Here is a 19,858-nt window from a genome sequence, read left to right as displayed (position 1 = left end):
AGGTTGAGGCAATGTCGTATAGTCGTGACTCAATAGCATTAAGAGTCCGCTTTGATCACAATCCAAGAAGGATTGAGGTAAATTCGCTATCAATTCTTGATAGTCTTTTTGTTTCTTTAAATGCTTTACAGTTTAGTTATTTATTTATTTATTTATTAACAAATATCTTTTGGCTTTAAATGCTGCTCAAAAGAGTCATGCCATAGTGTGGCTCTTGCTTCTTGCCCTTCTGTCACACTACAAATAAAGTTGAGTTTAGTTTATCTTCCAATAAAAAGTCATGTCAAGACTCTAACATTTTGTAACCTTTTAACTGTTACAGATGAGGAAAATTGACACCATTGTTCATTGATTTTTCTCCAGAACAAGAACACATTTTGCAAAAGAAACATTCCAGGGTGTTTTAAAATCATTGTGCTTTATTTTATCTCAATCAAAATGCCCACAAGTCACCATGTTCTTGGAGAGTAGCATAAAACCTGAAAACTAAAACCATACACTGTAAACATTCACATATATATTTTTTAAATAATTATTTAAAAAAATGTCTTTTTTTCTCAGTAAACGCAGCGCAAAAATGACCACATTTAATATATCGTAAACAGAAGAAGAAAACTATTTTCAATAGGCATCGCACCAAAACTGCAGTTTGGTGCGTTTGAGGTTGGTCTGCACTCAGCAAAGACGTCGATCAGCCATCCTCATCCCCCCTCCCCGACATCCTGTTTGGTGGTCGTCACAAGAAACGAAACATAAAAAGTAAACATCGGAAACACGTCGAGTTCGGCCGATGCGATGGACACGTTGTTGCGGCCAGCTGGCTGTTGTGCTCTGGTCCAAAAAAGCACCTTTATGGCGAGAGTTTGCCCGTGAGAAAGATGTCGCCCAAACGGAATGTCAAGGCACTTCCCCTCCCTCCCCCACATGTGGGAGCTTGTCTCTTTGAGGCAACAAAATTCAAAAGGGAACACACAAAAGCATTGGACGCTTGGCAACTCCAGTCGTAGCGACAGCACATACGGACGTGGCGGCGTTTGGTGCGAATGCTAACCCGTGACTGGGTATGCTTTCAAATATTTCGGCTAACTTGCAAAGTGACATTTTGTATTTAGGATTGGAACAATCGTTCAGTACAGTTTAAAATTGTTTATCAGCAGTTTTAAATATAATTTATAATTTGAGAAGAAGTCCCTTTCAAAACATCCATCCATCCATTGTCCAATCCACTTATCCTCAAAAGGGTCGTGGGCCTGTCAAAACAGTTGGGTCAAAATTAACCCAGTATTGCTCAAAAAGAGACTGACACCACTTTTGAGTTATTCATCTGACCCAAAATGTTCTTGAATGTGATGAATAACGCAAAAGTCAACACAATTCTGGTGAGTTGTTTTGTACAAAAACAAAAATTATTTATTTATTTATTGTTTGTGTGTTTGTTTTTACAACCCAACCCAATCGTTCGAGTTAAAAGAATAACCCAAATGTTGTGTCGGCCCTTTTTTTAAAGTTTTTTTTACCCATTTTGGTTTATTTTTGACCCATCTGTTTTATGAGTGAGTATCGCCATATTTTGTGATTTTTTTTTTTATCCTACAAACAACAATAATACTTTGTTTTGATGTTTCGGATATACTAAAAAAATAACTGCATAAATGAGAGTTTACACAAATAACGGGATAGGTTACAAAAAAAAATGCAAATAGATGAATACGCGAATGCTGAAGAGCAAATGTGCCGGGGTCCATATTTTGTAAGGCCCTATTTTGTTGTTTTTTTTTGTTTAATTTAAGTTTAATTTAATTTGTGTTTTGAATGAAAACAAGCAAAAAAGAATCACAAAAGTTGGAACTCTAAGTCAAAATCATAGGTAAGTAAACAATAATTCAGTCAGTAGATTGACATTTAAGGAAGTTTTATCGTCTCTAAGAGAAAAACCTTCACTTTTTTTGAAAAATAAAAAAACATATAATTGCTTGCTGTTTCTGAGGGCGATAAAAACCCTATGAGTCTAAAATTGTCAATAAGCAAGTACAAAAACAGCAGCAATAAAAAGCATGTATGCCCACTCCACATTTTGTGACTTTTAGAATGCAAAAAACATATTTTCTTTATATTTACAATTTTTTAAAATGTGGAGCTGTAAGAGACTAGAGTTATTTGGCATAAATGATTAGACTGTATTGCCACTGTCCTACAAAAATGCATCTCCACATTTTGAAATTTAAAAAAATCTGTTCTTCCTGTTTTGTATAAAAAGAAACATTAAGTGTTAACCTAAAATTTATTTGACATTTTATATATACATTTGTACATTGCTGCACAATAAAATGTGTATCTCCACAGTTTCAGACTTTCTCATTTACACGCACACATATATATATATATATATATATATATATATATATATATATATATATATATATATATATATACATATACACATATATATATACACACATATGTGACACTTGCACCCTGCGGTCTTCACTCTAAGTAGTCGAAGTGGACAACGTGTTCGAGGGTGCAGGTTACAAGTGTACAAAAGTTGCAGAATTGGGACAGTGCGTGTGACGTCATCGACTTATGCCGCTGCATCGGTGAGCATGGCGGCACGGGTTGTTGTTATGGCGATTTTGCTGTTTAAAATTATATTGAATGTCAGTAAAGTAGTAGTAAAGGAAAACTCGTGCTTGGTCTTCCAGTCAATTTAAGATGTGGCTCCACTATTTGCAGCTCCTGCCTGATATGCGGCACATGTGGAGAAGGTTGCTAAGTACGGCAGCAACACTAGGACAAAACACGTAGGTAAACTGTGATTTTAAAACATCGATTGAAATTACACATATGAGAAGCTTTGAAATAATAATTTACACTTGAGACGTTTTTTTGGCACAGGTACAGGAATTCCACTGAATGTCATCAGTTTACCACTATTTTGGTCAAATCTGCAATGAATTGTGGGTAATATGCTTCGGCTGAGGGGACATGAATACGGGCTCAGCCAAAGTGTGGAACAAGGGCACAAAGGGGGCGGGGCGCCAGAGCATTTCGCAGAATTGGGACACCCTACACACTCGTACTGTCGGCGGGAACACGCAAGTGAGGGGCACAAGGGTGCAAGTGTAGGAACTGGGATTGGACCTGTGACTGAATGCGTGTGACTTAAAAAGGCGTGGCCTGGCCTTTTCAAGGACATTGGAGGCAGTGAATGAGAGTGTAGAGTTGGCTGGCTGTTAAACCATTTAGGCCGGGAGCGCATGACCGCGTTTCTACCACTAGAGCTGGGAGTGCGTATATGTCACTTTCTTTTATTTAATAAATTTCTCTGTCTCTTAGCCAATGACATGCAGCAGAATATAAACATGACGGTGTCGTACGGCCTCGGAGGATGTTACGGAATTTTTTCGAGCCATAATGGTGGACGCAAATGGTCGCGGGAGCGCTGAAATTAGTGACGGAAGTGATATAGTCGACGTACTTGTGCACTTTGAACCAGTGGATCCAGTCGAACATGATATATGGTTAAGATATATGTTTGTAGACAATGACGATATCAGCGGCTTTGTAACAGAATAGAGAATGGTAATTACCACTCGATTTTTTCAAATTAAAAATAGTGCTTCTCTTGCACTGACATTTATTTTTACATTTTTGATTGAAACAGAAAATAACGATAAACTCAGCCCTGTGCGAAAACCACATATCCAACCTCTCAAATTCATTTGGAATTATGTTTCTATTTGCTACAGGGGCCGAGATATCAATTATTTTGTCGATGTTTAAATTTCCAGGAAAACTTCAGGTTTTAGAGGGTGATTCTATAGTTGCCCTGAGGTTTTGGGGAGATGTTAAGTCCGGCATTTTAGGCCTTTTTTTACTGGCTAAACTGTTAGCCACTTTTTGTCTGACCATTTATTTGTCACCTTTGTTTAATAAAGCCATCAGTTGGAGGTATTCCAATTCGTTCTAACCAGCAGCGTAGTGTATATTGAATTGTCTCACGATTTTGACTTTACCAGAGACGTGCAGTTGCGCAACTCAAGTCAGTTGTGCTTAGCAATAGGCACGTTGTACTTTAGCTTCTTTTAAAAGTGTGACATGATCCCAAAACTTTGGACATTCTCTATGTTACGCACTCTTTCCTCCTGGCTCATGATTATTGCTTTGCAGTAACAGTCCGTCTGGAAAAATAATCACAGCGAAAACCCGCAATATAGTGAAAAATATGCAATATAGATTTAGATAGAAATACGATATGATATAAAACCAAAAAGTGAAATGTGATATGGCAAAGGTCGGCTTCATGCTTTTGTCTCACAGTACTAATTAGGATGCTAGTTTAGCATAGCATCTGACTAGAAACAGTTGCTTAGGGCAGAGCTAAACTAGCTTGTTTCTCAACTTCATTGGAAAGCAATTCTTAAAAAATCCTTCAATTTCAAATTATGTATATATTTAAAACTTTCGAGATGCTAAAAAAGTCTTTAATTCATTGTCTCGTTCGCACCGACATGCATCATCCTAAATCACAGTTATTTAGCAAAATGAGATAAAATGATGAAATGCTTTTGATATTAAATCACAAATACGGTACATAAAATAATTTTTTAAAAATTACATTTTAAATATTTTACATGACTTCCTCAACTTAATCTAATTTGTATTGTAATACATTTATTCCAAAATCGCATTAATTATAATTTGGGTGAGTAATAGTAGGAAAAAAAAAAAAAACATCACAATGTCACACAAAAGGAGTTGCCAAGTCACACAAACCCACGAGTAAGGTTACATTATTAAAAAAATATATATAGATAAACAGCAAGTGAAACCAAGGTCGAAGGCTGCTGCACCCCCTCACAAAGCTGCCTGCAAGGTTGAGCTCACGTGTAGCCATTCCCTTTGGACTTGATTCTCGTCACGCAGTTAAATATCTCCACGGAAAATACCCACAATTCCATTTGTCTTATTTACAAACTCATATATATATATATATATATATATATATATATATATATATATATATATATATATATATGTATATGTATATGTATATGTATATATAAATGTATATGATCGTTATGCATAATACCAATTCAATATGCATGTGAGATGCCGGCATTATTTTTGTGTATTTTGTATATGTATTTACACATACATATAGGTATGATTTATCCCTCCCAGTCCCTTGAGAAAAAAGCAATTTTAAAAAATGTCAACTAAAATAGATTATTTCTCAGAAAAGAAAGGAGAAAAAGTAAGAGAAGTTCCTTTGGAGTGTTGTGTTGCTATGTTGGAGTGTTAGCAGTACTTGTGATGTGGAGCCCTCGCAAGATGCTGAGACCTGAGTGTCTGCTGCTGAGAATTCCCCGAGTGTTGCGGCGGACCGCTTGGTCGGCGTAAATCCGGCACTGGACACAAGAGAGGGGGTAAAATACAAAAAAAGAGGGTAATGGATCACAGGTCGTGTTTTTCTTTGTTTTTTTTAAGATTCGGGTGACTGCTCGGACAGAGCATTGAGCAGGTTTTTGTAGGCCGGGGAGTTCATGTAACGTGGGTACGAGTCTCTTTGCATGAGCGTGTAGATCTGCAGCTGGGCGTCATCGAACGTGTGCGACGTGGGCTCCTGCATGTTCCGGTTGATGGATTCACGCACCCGGGAGTCCAGACTCACCTGAGAGGGACAAAAACAAACAATTAAGAAAAAATAATAATAATAATTTTTGGAGGGTAAGATGGATGTGGAAATACAATTAGACCGCTTCAACATCAAGATATGATGTAACGGATGTAGCAGTAATGGATACAATCTATTGGAATAATTCAATTGGATGGATACGATCGAAGGAGATGATTAAGTAATTACGATGCAGAACGATATAGTTGATACGGTTGGGATAGAATATCGTCGCTGTCATGTGAAAAACACTTATCTCCAAATTTGGAAACTTTTTAAATTTTCACTTTAATGCGAGGTCTAACGCGGAAACATGATTCATGTAAAAATAAAAAATGAAAAAAAATGTGATACGGTTTGTTATAACTATACGCATATTGTAGAAACCATAGCTTTAAAAGATACAATATGATAAATTGTGACAGATACGTTAAGAGATCACAGTTGGATGTCCCGTTTTCATGGCGCTAAGAGCTACGAGGTCAGGAACGTGGTCACGTTGCTAATTTTACATTGAGACAATTTGCTCTGATAGCAGTAAGGAAGGTAGACCTCCTTCGGGGAGAGGATGGAGATGTAATCCTCGTAGATGACGCGGGCCTTCTCCTCCACGGAGCCCTTGTTGCTGTCCTTGGCGAACTCCTGGCAGGCGAGCCAGAAGAGCATGTTCTCCTCGCTGAACTCGGTGCGCAGGAACTGGCGGAAGGAGTTGCGTCCAGCCGGGCAGCTCATAAGCTTGTCAAAGGATTGGGCCCAAGCGCGCACCTCCTCCAGTGTGGGTTTAGGACTGCAATAAAACATCATGATTGGACGCCGCGGCCATGGAAGACAAACAACGGGGTGACATTCCACCCACCAGTCTTCACAGTCCGCGGTCCCTTCCTTGACATCGTACGATGCCTTCCGATTCCTCTCGTCTCTGTCCTCGTTCCTAAGAATCAGACAACAGACACATAAGTGCTGTATTACATGACAATGTAAGACTAAATGTGTTTGGCAGATAACTATGAAATATTCTTAAAAAAGGCTTCAAGCTGTTAATTGCCACTCTCCGCTGAAGGTTACTGTCAAACTAAACACAAAACAAAGATAATTACACGTCGTGCATGTAAAACAACAACACAGCCTGTGCTAGCTTACTACCAACATCCAGTGAGAAACACCATAGACACATGGTCTAACACTTAACATTTATATGGCGATGTTGTTACTCTTTAAAGGAGTCAACCCCAAAAACATCTATACAATAATATGTTCTATGCACCTCCACTAGTCTAAACACGGCATTCCGACTAATATTTCATTTGTGGGATATGAGTTTAGCAGCAAAATCCGCCGGTTTTTAGCCATCTGAGGGGGCGGCCATTTTGTCATTTGCTGTCAACTGAAAATGACATCACAGTTGCTTAGGGATCAGGTAATGACCAATCAGCTTCAGAAAACAGGTGAGCCGTATTACCGCAGGTAATGACCAATCATGGCTCAGCGTCAGAAAACAGGTGAGCCATGATTGGTTGTTACTAGGGGTGGGACGAAAAACCGATTCGACCGGATATCCGTTTGTAAACGTTAGCGATACGATTGTGTCGGTAGCACACTCCTGTATCTATACAAAATCCGCCGGGATCATGTAGATACATCGATTATATCGCGAGTCTACGAATCGGTTGCCTTTAGGCTTTACCCTGTTTTGATGTTTAAAATAACGCGAGAGCCCTTGCGCAGTCGCCAAGTCTGTGGCGGTCCGGGCGTTGACGAAGAAGACGCTTGCGCATGCTCAGTAACGTAGCTCCGCTAAATGGTTGCAAGTTAGCCACGTGTTTGAAAACGACGGCGGTTACACTAAAAATGGATGTTACTATTGGCGCTAGCGCTGAATCAACTACTGATTCACAGAGAACGATTGGGGGAAGACATTTGAAGTGAGGACAGCTGTGAGATCGATAATTGACAAGGCCAGTGATGAAGTGCGGCGGTACAGAGATCGTGAGTCTGCCCTTGAACAATAACCCACTACAATGGTGGCAAGAGCAGCAGGACCTGCCATTGCTGTGATCTCTCGCTAAACACTACCTCTGTATACCAGCCACCAGTGTGGCATCTGAATGGGTGTTCAGCACTGCAGGAGATGTTGTTTCCAACAAACGCAGTCTACTCATGTGGATCAGTTAATCTTCTTCCAAAAAATCTGCCTTGCAAAAAATATGAGGACATTGACTATGAATTAAATAAACAAGGCACAAGTGAATTAAAAGAAGAATAGCGGGGTTTTGATTGTAGTTCTGTAGTTCTGAAAAAATGGCCACCCCCTGAGATGGACAAAAACGGTTGAATTTTTCTACGTAACTCATATTCCACAAACACAAGATTAATCAGAATGCTGTGTTTAGACTAGTGGTGCTGCATAAAGCATATTCTTCTCAAGAAAATCTTTGGGTTGAATTCCTCTTTAAAGCGGAATTATATTCCACAAACGCAAAATTAATCAGAATGCCGTGTTTCGACTAGTGGGCCTGCTGGGAACATCTTCTTGAAAAAAATATGTTTGGGTTGACTTCCGCTTTAAGCAACAGATATCTGAACACAAACAGTGCAGTAACACATGTAGAGTGACAATATAACAATACTTGTATTTTACTTGAACTTACATAGTTAAACATAGCAACCCTTTTAAAATCACTGCCGTCAACAAGAAGAAGTACGGTGGCCCAAGCCCAGGCGTTCGAAAACGTAAACCGCATTAAACGTGGTATTTTACGTTCTTTATGATTGCCGCTGGTGTGAGGGGTTGCAGGAGCCTACCAGGAGCAGCTACAGCAGCAGCACCAACAGAAGCAGCAGGGGTTGGACCCCCGCGGGTTGGCCTCACCCGGATGGTCCCGGTGGGCCGGCGCAGTCCCCCCCGCTGCCGACTCCTGCTGCACCGACATCTGCCTCTTTCGCATCTCCATCGGCTCAGATCCCATGGGCTGTTGGGGGGGGAAGATTGCATATTTTATTGACATTTTTTTTAACTTCATCAATCTCCTAGAGGAAAACAAAAAGAAAAACATAAATAATATCGTCACTGTCCTGTGAAAAACACTTATGTCCAATTTTGGAATTTGTTTTTTGATTTTCATGTTAATGCGATGTCTGAAACGCAGAAACGCCATTCATGTAAGAATAAGAATATTGAAAAAAAGTACATAAGAATTTTTCACATGACAGCGACGATATGCATGTTTTTATTACATTTATTTGTATTTATCCAAACTAATTTATCAGGTATTTATCCAAAAAATATTAGAAATTTAATTTAGTAATCCTAAAAAACAAAAATACAATGAGTTAAATTCTCATCCATCCAGCCATCAACTATCCAATTTGTTCAAAATAAATATAAATGTCTTGAAATATCATTGAATAAAATCAAAACACAAACAAGTTTTGAAAGTAAAAATTTTGTATATGAAAAAGTAAAAATTGCAATGCTGTATTATATCTCTAATTATATTGAAATTAGCATATATACATTAGCATATATTTTTTTAATGTCGTTTTTACTGTATAAATCCACCTTGAGAAATATGAAAATTAAACAAAATTATATTTTAAAAGCGAATAGGCATATAATAATTGTGTTGTTAGAATTATATATCGCTATTAAATTACATTATTATTATTTTGTTTAACTTTGAAAGTCTTCTAGTGCGAAAATATAAACCTTTTTGTATGTTATTAATTCCCTGCAGGAAAAATATATGCAAAAATAATTTACAAGCTAAACAATATACAGTACATGCCATGTATATAATACACATTTAAAAAAACAGGATGCATATTTATCTAAATAACAAAGTGTATATTATATAATTCCATTTACGGAAAAAATGGAAACAAAAATACATTTGAAAAATGTGAACATCATGAAGGATTTTGTCCAAATGAATACATTCTTTGTACATTATTAATCCCACGTACAAAAAAGTATAGTAACTAAAACACATTTTATAAATGTAAAGATTTTGTAAATAATATTCATGTAAGAATGTATTGTTTACTTTATATTTATAAAAAATATAGAGAGAGAAACATTTTGGTATGATAACAATCCCTTCTAAGAAAAACATAACAATAAATAATGTAATACAAATACTTGAAATATAAATACAGAAATGCCTTGACACACCATTGACCTGAGTTAGGAGTTTCTCTAGATGCAGTACGGGTCGTCGTTCTGGCAATTTTTATTTATTTTTTGCTCCAACTTAGCCTGAATTTTTTTTTTTTAACTCTGAGCACTATATGGTGGCAGTGAACTCAACTCACTTTACAAGAAGCAGAAGTTTAGCAGATAGGTAATTCCGCTTAGCTTAATGCTAATAAAGTATGCAAATGGCATAGACAGGCTAACAAATAGCATCTGTGTGATCCGTTCCAGTCTTTCTCCCGAAAAACAACAAAAATGGTTGAAATATGTATTTTGATGAGGGAAAATTTCACTCCATAATATCTGAATTTAAGAAAAAACTAAGTAATGACCAGAGCTGGGCGTTCCGTCTATGTAACGGACCAGTTCGTCGATCCGCCCATTTTGCTGACGGTTGGCGAATGACGGGAAAAATTTTAAATAGTCGGACTAAGCATAGTCGGAAGCCCCTTTATTGAATCCGTCTTTAGTCTGTAGTCCGTCTTTGGTCTATTTTTCGACGGCGATGAACAATAATGAGTTGTAGTTGCCTGGGGGACAGATTTGAGCGATGGACCAGGCTTCCATGGCGCAGTGAGTCACTCTTTCTGTTCAAATATCGACAGTGAGTCACTCTTTCTGTTCAAATTCAATAAGCACTGCGCTATGTGGTTGTTTTAAATACACAAAGTGTACTTTTCTTTGTTTATGCTTGCTTATGTTAAGGTACACAGTAAACTTCAACTGGGAGTGCCATCAACTAGCTTGAAACCTCTTTTCTGATTAATTGGTCACTATTTGCCAAAGTGCTGCTAAGTGTGAGGGGAGTTCGCTGCTACCTTACAGTGCTCGTATCTCAAACGCACCACTGTATTTTATGAATATTAATGCCAATATTTTTCTGTGTTTTTTTTTTTTTTTTAGCAGATAATTGCAGTGAAAGGCCTAACGTGCCAACAAAAGGTGTCACCAGCAGGTCAGACACTAACAAATCCTGTCATATCATTTATGTAACACACACGCGCATCCCCCCTCACACACACACACACACGCACACACACACACGCACCCCTCCCCCCCCACACACACACACACACACGCACACACACAGTACCTGACACAAGGGGGGTGGGGTGCGGGTGAATAGATGCATGGAAGGAAAATATAGATGGATGGATGTATGCATGCAATTGATGATACAAGATTTTGTCTTCTCTATCTGAAAAAAAAAATCCGATTGAATGATGAAGAGGAGGGAAAAAGAGGAGGGGTTGGTAGGGGGGTATCCACCGTACTGCACTCGGACTTAATTATTGCAAGCAAATGACTCCTCTCTAAATCGCAAATCGTCGCAAAAAAAAGGGGGGGGGATTTAATACCCCCCCCCCCTCCTCCACACTCCTCCTCCTCTTCAATCCAGCATCCTCCATTCTTAGCGCACACACGCACGGGACGCGCCATACTTACAATTCCACCATGTATGCACAGCGACAAGCGGTTAAAAAGAAGATAATATGTAGAAAAGGACACGCTACTCTTGATTACATCAGCGCTTCTTCTTTTGCTCCCCTCTCCTCCACCTCCTCCCCGACCGGCTGCTCCGAGTCACTGCGCATGCGCACTTTCTCCCGACTCGTAGTAGCCGAAACCCCCAGTACAGAAAGTGTACATACGTACGTTTGTGTGCGTGTGTGCCCGAATTGACACATTGTCCCAATCAAAGATGGAAGCACCGCTCACTTTGCGAGATGGGGCTGAAGCTGACGCGTTTGCACACTCACTTCACTGTGATTAATCCATCCTTCCATTATATGAAGGCTATTTTTATCTCCATGCATTTAAAATGTCAAAATGAAAACGTATCTGACTTTATGCCAATTGAGCAAAAACAAAATACAAACAAACAGAGGTAAGTTGATGCGAGTGAATTGACTGACTTTTTTTTGTTGTTGTTGTGTTTTGTTTTAAGATATGAAGCGTTGTTTGGCCGATTTTTTTCATTAACTTGCAGGCGCACACTTGAGATACGAGTCAACGTTGTGTGGTGGAACTTAACGATTTTCAGCACTTTGGCAAATAGGAAACAATTCTAGGAAAAAAGGCTTCAACATGGTTAATGACACTGCAGTTGGAGTTTACAGTCCAAGTAAACATAAAACAGAGGGAATTGCTCATATTGTACAGTAACTATTTAGTCTTTATTCCGCTATCTTAATGCCAATGTTAACACATATTCAAATATAGCCAGCCGATATTTGAACACAAACGGTGCAGCAACATGTTTGGGCAAGGCAAGGCAACTTTATTTATATAACATATTTCATACACAAGGCAACTCAATATGCTTCGCAAGCAGACACAGCACTAAGCAATTACAAACACAAAAGCTAATTACATTCAGAAGCAGAGAAAACAAAAGTTGCTTGCTAAAATTACTTACTAAAAGAACGTACACTGACAACATTTAAAAATGTGAACAGAAAACTTTAAAAACATTTAAAACATCTAAAAGTAAAGAAATACATTCAGATTTCTAAAATGAATAAAAGAAGCAAAAATGTGACAAAAACAGTTTTGTTCTTTTCATTTCTACTTGAGATGTTATTACTGTATACTTTTATAAAGTACAGTATTATAGAGTGATGGGTTTCTCTTTAAAGAAAGATACATTTTGTCGTGCTTTTTGGGAGGCTGAAACTAATGATATTTTTTTTCATTTTAATTGGTAAAGTCAATTTTCTATACGAGTAATTTACGATACGAGCTAGATTTTTTGGTTAACTTAACTACATAAAAAAATAGCTTATGCTTTTACGCACACGCCCCACCCCCCCCCCCCCCACACACACATATATATATATATATATATATATATATATATATATATACATACCTCATAATGGGTAAGAGTAAAGAGCTGTTACAAGACCATCGCAAACTAATTGTCGCAAAACATCAAGATGGCAATGGTGTTACAGGTGCATATCTAAGCTTCTGAATGTTTCAGTGAGCACCGGTTGGCGACATAATAATACGGTTTATGATTGGAAAGCCAATCATACACATAAATCATAAATTTGCCTTGATCAGGTGCTCCTCCCAAGATTTCTGACAGAGGAGTGCAAAGAATAATCAGACGAGTTGTTCAAGAGCCAAGGACAACCTGTGGAGAGCTTCAAACCACCTGGAATTATAGCAGGTGTTGTCACAAAGAAAACAGTGAGTAATGCACTCGCTGCCTGTATGCACGCTCACCACGCTAGACCCCATTTCTGGAAAAAAAAAAGCATGTCAAAGCTCGTTTAAAGTTTGCCTAACAACATGTGGACAAGCCAGTTAAATACAGGGAGAATATAGTTTGTGTAGAGCTGTGTAGAGTGTAGTATGAGAGCAAAATTGAGCTGTTTGGATGCCATAATGCACACCAAAAAAAAAATCTAAATACCAACATTAAAAATATTAATGTTTTAAATTAATGTCAAAGGGATTTTGATTTTAATTTGCATATATTCATGAAAAAATATTTAAATGTATTTTAAAAAAAATAATTACCCTATAAGGAAAAAAAACACAAATAAAAAAATAGTTGTATGTGTTGTAAATATGCTTGTAAATGTTGTATATTTATATTATTTGACTTTATTAATCCTCTTTAGAAAAAAGTGTGCGCGCACGTTGTGACGTGCAATTTCTAAGCCCTTTGACAGCCGAGACAATGCAGGGACAACACTGCCACCTGGAGGCCACTTGAAGTATAGCTAGAATGGCTGCCATATACTGTGCAGTAGTTACAGTTGAGTATTTTTATTTATGTGGCCCGCAGCAAAAAATTGTTTTACACCCCTGCCCTAGAGCAAAAGGGAAAATAGAAAATTTCAAAATATTGTCAATATGCTGTGATATTCTTATAGGATTTTTTTTTAAAAAATACACTCATACATTCAGTATTTATAATTATATTTTAATAATATAATGTATTCGTAGGGATGTTATTGAATACAATATGATATTATAATAATAAATTAATAAGGATATTTTATGTGTACCCTTCCAGTAAAAATAAAAACATACATAAATGCAAATATATACATTTATTTTTATGTTGTTCTTTTCACATAATTAAATGTTCAGAATTTATTCAAATTTTTTTAAATACAATAATACGAGCGTATTTAACGTGGACCACTATGCAAGTCTAAACACAAATAAAACCTCAGAGAAGCTGTTACACACAAATGCTAATAAGACAATAAAATCCATCCCTAACCCGAAAGTCAAATGGCCCCACATAGGAAACAGCTTCCCCCTCCCCTCGATGAATATACTGTACGTATATTAATAGTCCCGTGAAGTACTGGAATGGTAGTTTATAATTTTAGCTGCATCTACTGTTTTGCTGTACATAAACACCAGATGGCACTCAACTGATGTGTCCTTCCTTTTTTTCTTTCATTCTTAGTTTTATTTATTTTAGCACAGAATAATTGAAATGATGTATTTGGAATGGTGTTAGAACACACATGTGGCCATGACGACCATATTGACAGTGCTGTAAAAACTGAAAAGTCCCTTCTGTCAAGATGCAGTAGTTGCATCTGGGCCCCAGAGACGTGAACATGTGACCTACTCGACAACACTTCATTTAACACTTGACCCTACACAGCGTTATACAACGCCGACCCACAAAATAGCCACGTGACCGTGCACCATACCCTCTGACTCTTGGGAGTGTGTGTGAGCGTGTTGGGGCGGATTTGGGTCCGAGAGTAGAATAATGAAAACGGGGGTGGGTGATTAAAGCAGGATTGCTGGGTTTTGTGCAGGGGGGCTTATGGAGAATGAATGATATATTTTTTTTTATGGTGAAGATGGGCAGAGGGCGACGCGCTAAGTGGATAGCACTGGCGGCTCCCGGCAAGAAGGTCACGGCGGTTTGAATCAGGCAGAAATGGGAGCTGTTCAAGTGAAAGGAGGACTTTACCGCTGTATTAGAAAGCTGAGCCAAACGATAATAAAGTCAAATTACTCACTAGGGGTGTGCCTCACTCCAATTAAAGACAATTCGATACATTTCTCTATACATGTGATGTAATACGATTCAAGGACGGTTGGATTTAAAGTGGAACCAGTCGATTTGGATTCAGTGGGATTACGATTCAATCAATTTGGTACAGCTCAATTCGAGAGGGAATGATGCACTGAGTTTCTTGTTGTCATTTTCCATACATGATTGAACTTGTCAGTACTGTAAATGTGGAATGTCCTTCAAAGCTATAGCTCTCTTATAAAATATGATTCGATACATATCTCAATATATTTTAAGTGGAACGATTCAATTTGATGCCGTCACATCTTTTAAATCAAAACCAATTTTCCGATTCAAATTGTTTTTTTTTTTATATGTCTACAACTCACCTTTGTTATACACATTTTATATGACATTTTATAGGTACAATAGTATCTCAACTAACGAGTGACCCAACTTATAATTTCTTCGTGAAATGAGCCGTTGCTGGGTGGATTTTTTTTTTGTCATGAGCTGCGGGCGAAAATTTAGGCTATGAGTGCCAGACGCGCTATAGTTCACAACAAGCAACGATTTAGCAGATAGTGAACAATTCTTCAAAACAGAGGCCAAGTGCTTGCTTCAAGCTGTTCATTGCCACTCCCATTTTAACTAACATGCAACAAAAAGAATTACGCGTTCAGTACGAACTACATGACTGTACTATAAAAGTCTCAATGCTAACACACAATGCAAGACACCATAGACTTACTGATGAAATTAGCATCAATGTTGCTATAATTGTAAACCTTTAAACATCTTATATTTGAACACATGAGGCAGCAACACACATGGACAGAGCATCCAACAATACTCACAGGCATATTGTCTACTATCTTCGGTGGATAAAGACTAATACAGTAGAATCCCCGCAAATAAAAATACGTGTGTAATTGCGCTTGAAATTCATTGAGGAAAAAAACATTTACCCCAAAAAATCCTTTAAAAAAAAATGCTGATAAACATTCAATAGGCGGTATTTCTGTGAAAAATAGGGGGATATGGTGTTTGGTGGGGGCAAAATAAATAAATAAAATATTGAAAATAAATTTGCGACTATACGACTCTGCAGGTGCCGAACCACGAGTATGCAGGGGTCCAGAGTATCATTGCAGCAAACTGCGACTGTCGTCTTCTGTGTTTCATCATCAATTCTACTTTTAGTGTCTGTATTTGTTATACTGCCCACGGTGACCAAGGAGCACACATCAGAAGGAGACTCATTGAATTAAAGCATAAAATCATGATTGACAAATTTTGAATTCTTTACACTATTTAATAATATTATTACTGAATGCTTTTATTAAAGAACAATCCTGTACTTTGGAGTTTGTTTGTTTTATTTTTTTTTTTGTTTGACAGTTTTTGTTGGACTTTTTTCAGGGGATTAATTGTCGTATTCATTTGTTTCAACGGGGGAATAATTTTTGAGATATGAGCATCTTGAGTTAGAAGCAGTCACAAAACGAACTTTGGATGTTTCAGTGTGCCATATTTACCACCAAAATGGCCCATACACACTGTTGCCATTAGATTGTGCAAGTGTACCCAATGTTGTGGAAATGACATCAGCTATCTGGAGACAATACTTTCTCTTTTAATCTTCCTAAGCCTCCAGTCAGACGTACTTTAGTCGCCCCAAATAGACATTTGATGGGAAGCCAGAGCGGCAATCCGGGCTATGACCAAGGCACTGACAGCAACAACGCCAACTCAAGAACAAAAGGCATGACGTATCCAAATACATTACACTTTGCAGCAGCCCACTACATTGTTTATAGGATATAGAATTATAGGTAGTAGATATGTGTCTAGATAGCAAAGTAGGTAGTTTGATAGGTACAAAGTAGACTCATACTAAGTAGCAAGGGTCGTTCCATGCCAAATCACCCCATGTGTTGAACCGAGCAGATTTTAATTTGAATGAAACTTGATGTACTTGTTGATGGTGGTGGCACAATACAAAATCTCAAATTTTAGGTCGATCGCAGCAGGGGTTTGGTCGCTAAGGCCTGCCCATTTTTTTCATTTCTGGCAAAAAGGGGCATAGCCACCTTCCTTTGAACCCTTATAGCTCAGGAACTACTGGGTCAATCTTCATAACACATATATTGTTGGAAAGGGAATTCAACAAGGATTCTCTGGTATTTACAGTAGATAGCTACAGTAGATAGTAGGTGTCAGTAGGTATATTTCTTGCGACTGTTACTAGGGAAGCCTTCCTATGAGGAAGCAGAGTCTGGGGACACTGAGGCAAGCGCTTCTATCTCTGGGTTTGAAAAATCTTTTAAAAAATCTTCTCTGTGGCAGGGCCCGTAGGTGGATGAAACCCACTCAGTGTTCCTAAAGGTTCTGGATGTCGTGGGGCTGTGCTGGTTGACACGCCTCTGCCACATCGCGTGGATATCTGCGACAGTGCCTCTGGATTGGAATTTGGAAAGCCAGATTGGTGGTTCCCCATTTTGAAGAGGTTGGACCTGAAGGTGTGTTCCAACTACAGGGGGGGGACACACTCCACAGCCTCGCTGATGAGGTCGATTGGCCTGTTGGGAAGTTGAATCTCAGATTCAGGAGGAGCAGTGTGGTTTCCATCCTGGCTGTGGAACAGTGGACAAGCTCTACACACTCAGAAGGGTTCTGGAGGGTTCTTTCCAATCTACAGTACAGTTGCATTGTGGACTTGGAGAAGGAATTCAACCATGTGCCTCAGGGAGTCAAATGAAGGGTGCTCCAGGGGGTATGCGGTACCGGACCCCTAATATAGGCTGTTCAGTCCCTGCGTGACTGGCAGGTTCCAAGGCAGATTTGTTTCCAGTGAGAATTGGACTTCACCAAGGCTGCCCTTTGCACCGATTCTGTTGATAACCTTTATGGACAGAATTTCTAGGCGCAGCCGAGTTGATGAAGGAGTCCGATTTGGTCGCCCCAGGATTGTGTCTCTGCTTTTTTTCAGATGATGTGTTTCTTTTTGCTTCATCAAGCTGTGATCTTCAACTTTTACCGGAACAGTTTGTAGCCAAGTGTGAAGAGGTTGGGAGGAGAATCAACACCTCCTCATCTGATGCCATGGTCCTCCATCGGAAAAGGGTGGAGTGCCCTCTCCGGGTCAGGAATAAAATCCTGCCCCAAGTGGAGGAGTTCAAGTATCTTGGGGTCTTGTTCCCGTGTAAGGGGAAGATGGAGTGGGAGGTTGACAGGTGGATTGGCGCAGCGTCTGCTTTGATGCAGACTCAGCATTGTTCTGTCGCGGTCAAAGAGCTGAGCCAGGCTAGGGCATCTGTATTGGATGACATCCTAGTGAGGTATTCAGGGTACGTTCCACCGAGAGGAAGACCCAGGTAAGGCATGCGACACGCTGACCTGGGAACGTCTTGGGATCTCACCAGAAGAGCTGAACAAAGTTGCTGGGGAGTTGGGAGTCTGGGCTTATCTGCTTGGGTTGCAGCCCCAGCAACCTGACCCCAGATAACAGGAAGAAAATTGATGGAAGGATGGCTGGATGAACAAGTGACCATATTAAGAGTAGTCCTCAACAACTTTCTTAATTCCTTCACGATGGAGAGAAGAGGGTTAAACTATTATCGGTCCGATTTTGGAGTGGCTAATGACTTAGTGGTTGGTGTTCATTTATGTCAGAACACTTTAAAAATTCTGAATGGTTTGTGCATGCTGCTGTAATGACGGCCAGACATGATACAGTATTCAATATTTGGGTAAAATTTGGACAGTTTCATTTAGGGGCGCACTCATATTTGTTGTCAGTTGTTTGACATTGTCTGTGAGTTGAGTTATTTTGAGGGGAAAGTAAAATGTATAATGTTACACAGGCTGTACACTGACTACATTGTACAAAAGCATATTTTTCTTCAGTATTGTCACATGAAAATATCTTACAAAGTACTAAAATCTGAGGTGAGTACTCAATTTTGAGATCTAGTAAGTAGGTTTATGGGTAGGTATTTACTATTCAGGTAGCTAGTACGTAGGTACATAGCAGGTATGTAGGCAGGTATAGGTAGGGCAAATGTGTAAAAATGTTGACAAACTGGTAGTAGGTATACGTAGATGAGTATTGAGTGGGAAATGGGTGAGTAGATAAGTATGAAGGTAGGGATCTATAGTAGATCGATAACCTGGTAAGTTGATAGGTAGATATAGGTGGATATTAACTGTAGGTATGAATACATTATTATTGGCAGGTGGGTATGTACTGTATGTATGTACTGTATGTAGAATGTAGATGGGGAGGTATTGTAGGTACGTCGTGGGCAGCTACTTAGGTATAGGCGAGTGAGTAGATGGCTCGGTTGGTAAGTTGGTAGACAGGAAGGTAGATAGGAAGGTCAGGTAATTAGGTGAGTAGGTTGATGGTGAGTGGGTATTGAAATAGCAAGAGGTCTATATACTGTAGGTAGGTAGTAGGCACTGTAGGTTCTTTGGAGTTGTTGTTGGTTGTTGATGCGTCGAGGGGTGGACAGGTAGGTAGGTAGGTAGTTGGGTAGGTTGGTAGCGTGTCATGGGTGCGTATACCTCAAGGCACACCATATCCTGCTCATCGCGGTCGTGTTCATTGTAGCTGACCGCACAGCCAACGCCGCGGCGGAATGCCCGAGTCAGCCTCTGTATACGATGCCACATGAGGGCACGACAGCGTCGGACCCCCCTCAGGGCCGACGTGGGCCTGACGTCCCACCGCTCAGTCCCTCTTGGGTGAGGCATGCTCCCACGACGAGGTTCCGCCGCTGCTCGGCATCATGGGAAATCCACACAGCCCGTGGCACGTCCGTGGCCGGGATGCGTCCTGCTGTGCATAGCGATGATGGAGGACAAGTGTTTAGGGGGGCGGGGGCGGGTGCTCGTAGGGGATTAGGACAATGTTATGTGTTTAGGACAGATTAACAACGCAAGAGGAAGTCGCGTGACAGACTCACGTGACACTTGATAA

At 39.3% G+C, this 19,858-nt stretch overlaps 1 protein-coding gene across 2 annotated transcripts; it reads right to left on the bottom strand.

Moving 5' to 3' along the window:
* Positions 1–5,055: 5,055 nt before the first annotated feature.
* Positions 5,056–19,836, bottom strand: rgs20 (regulator of G protein signaling 20). Of its 2 annotated transcripts, none has more exons than XM_086042909.1 (5): positions 19,444–19,836; positions 8,480–8,646; positions 6,534–6,608; positions 6,230–6,464; positions 5,056–5,674 (listed from the first exon to the last, which is right to left on the bottom strand). In XM_086042909.1, the coding sequence occupies exons 1-5, from the start codon at positions 19,630–19,632 to the stop codon at positions 5,486–5,488; spliced, it is 855 nt and encodes a 284-aa protein (XP_085899035.1). In that variant the 5' UTR covers positions 19,633–19,836; the 3' UTR covers positions 5,056–5,485. The 2 variants fall into 2 exon arrangements, with proteins under 2 accessions (XP_085899035.1, XP_085899036.1); XM_086042910.1 differs by lacking the exon at positions 19,444–19,836 and adding an exon at positions 11,316–11,438.
* Positions 19,837–19,858: the final 22 nt, after the last annotated feature.

The sequence above is a fragment of the Filicampus tigris genome, chromosome 10 (assembly GCF_054856515.1).
Source record: "Filicampus tigris isolate MCC_2025a chromosome 10, RoL_Ftig_1.0, whole genome shotgun sequence".
In the NCBI taxonomy this organism is placed as follows: Eukaryota; Metazoa; Chordata; class Actinopteri; order Syngnathiformes; family Syngnathidae; genus Filicampus; species Filicampus tigris.
The sequence above is the reverse complement of the archived record's forward strand: the minus strand, read 5'-3'. Positions and strand labels throughout refer to the sequence as shown.

Coding starts and splice junctions, on each gene's coding strand:
- rgs20 (XM_086042909.1), bottom strand. CDS start 19,632: ATGCCTCACCCAAGAGGGACTGAGCGGTGGGACGTCAGGCCCACGTCG. Junction 6,609..8,479: donor TGCTGCTGTAGCTGCTCCTG/GTAGGCTCCTGC, acceptor TCTGATTCTTAG/GAACGAGGACAGAGACGAGA. Junction 5,675..6,229: donor CCATCCTCTCCCCGAAGGAG/GTCTACCTTCCT, acceptor TGTCCCTCTCAG/GTGAGTCTGGACTCCCGGGT.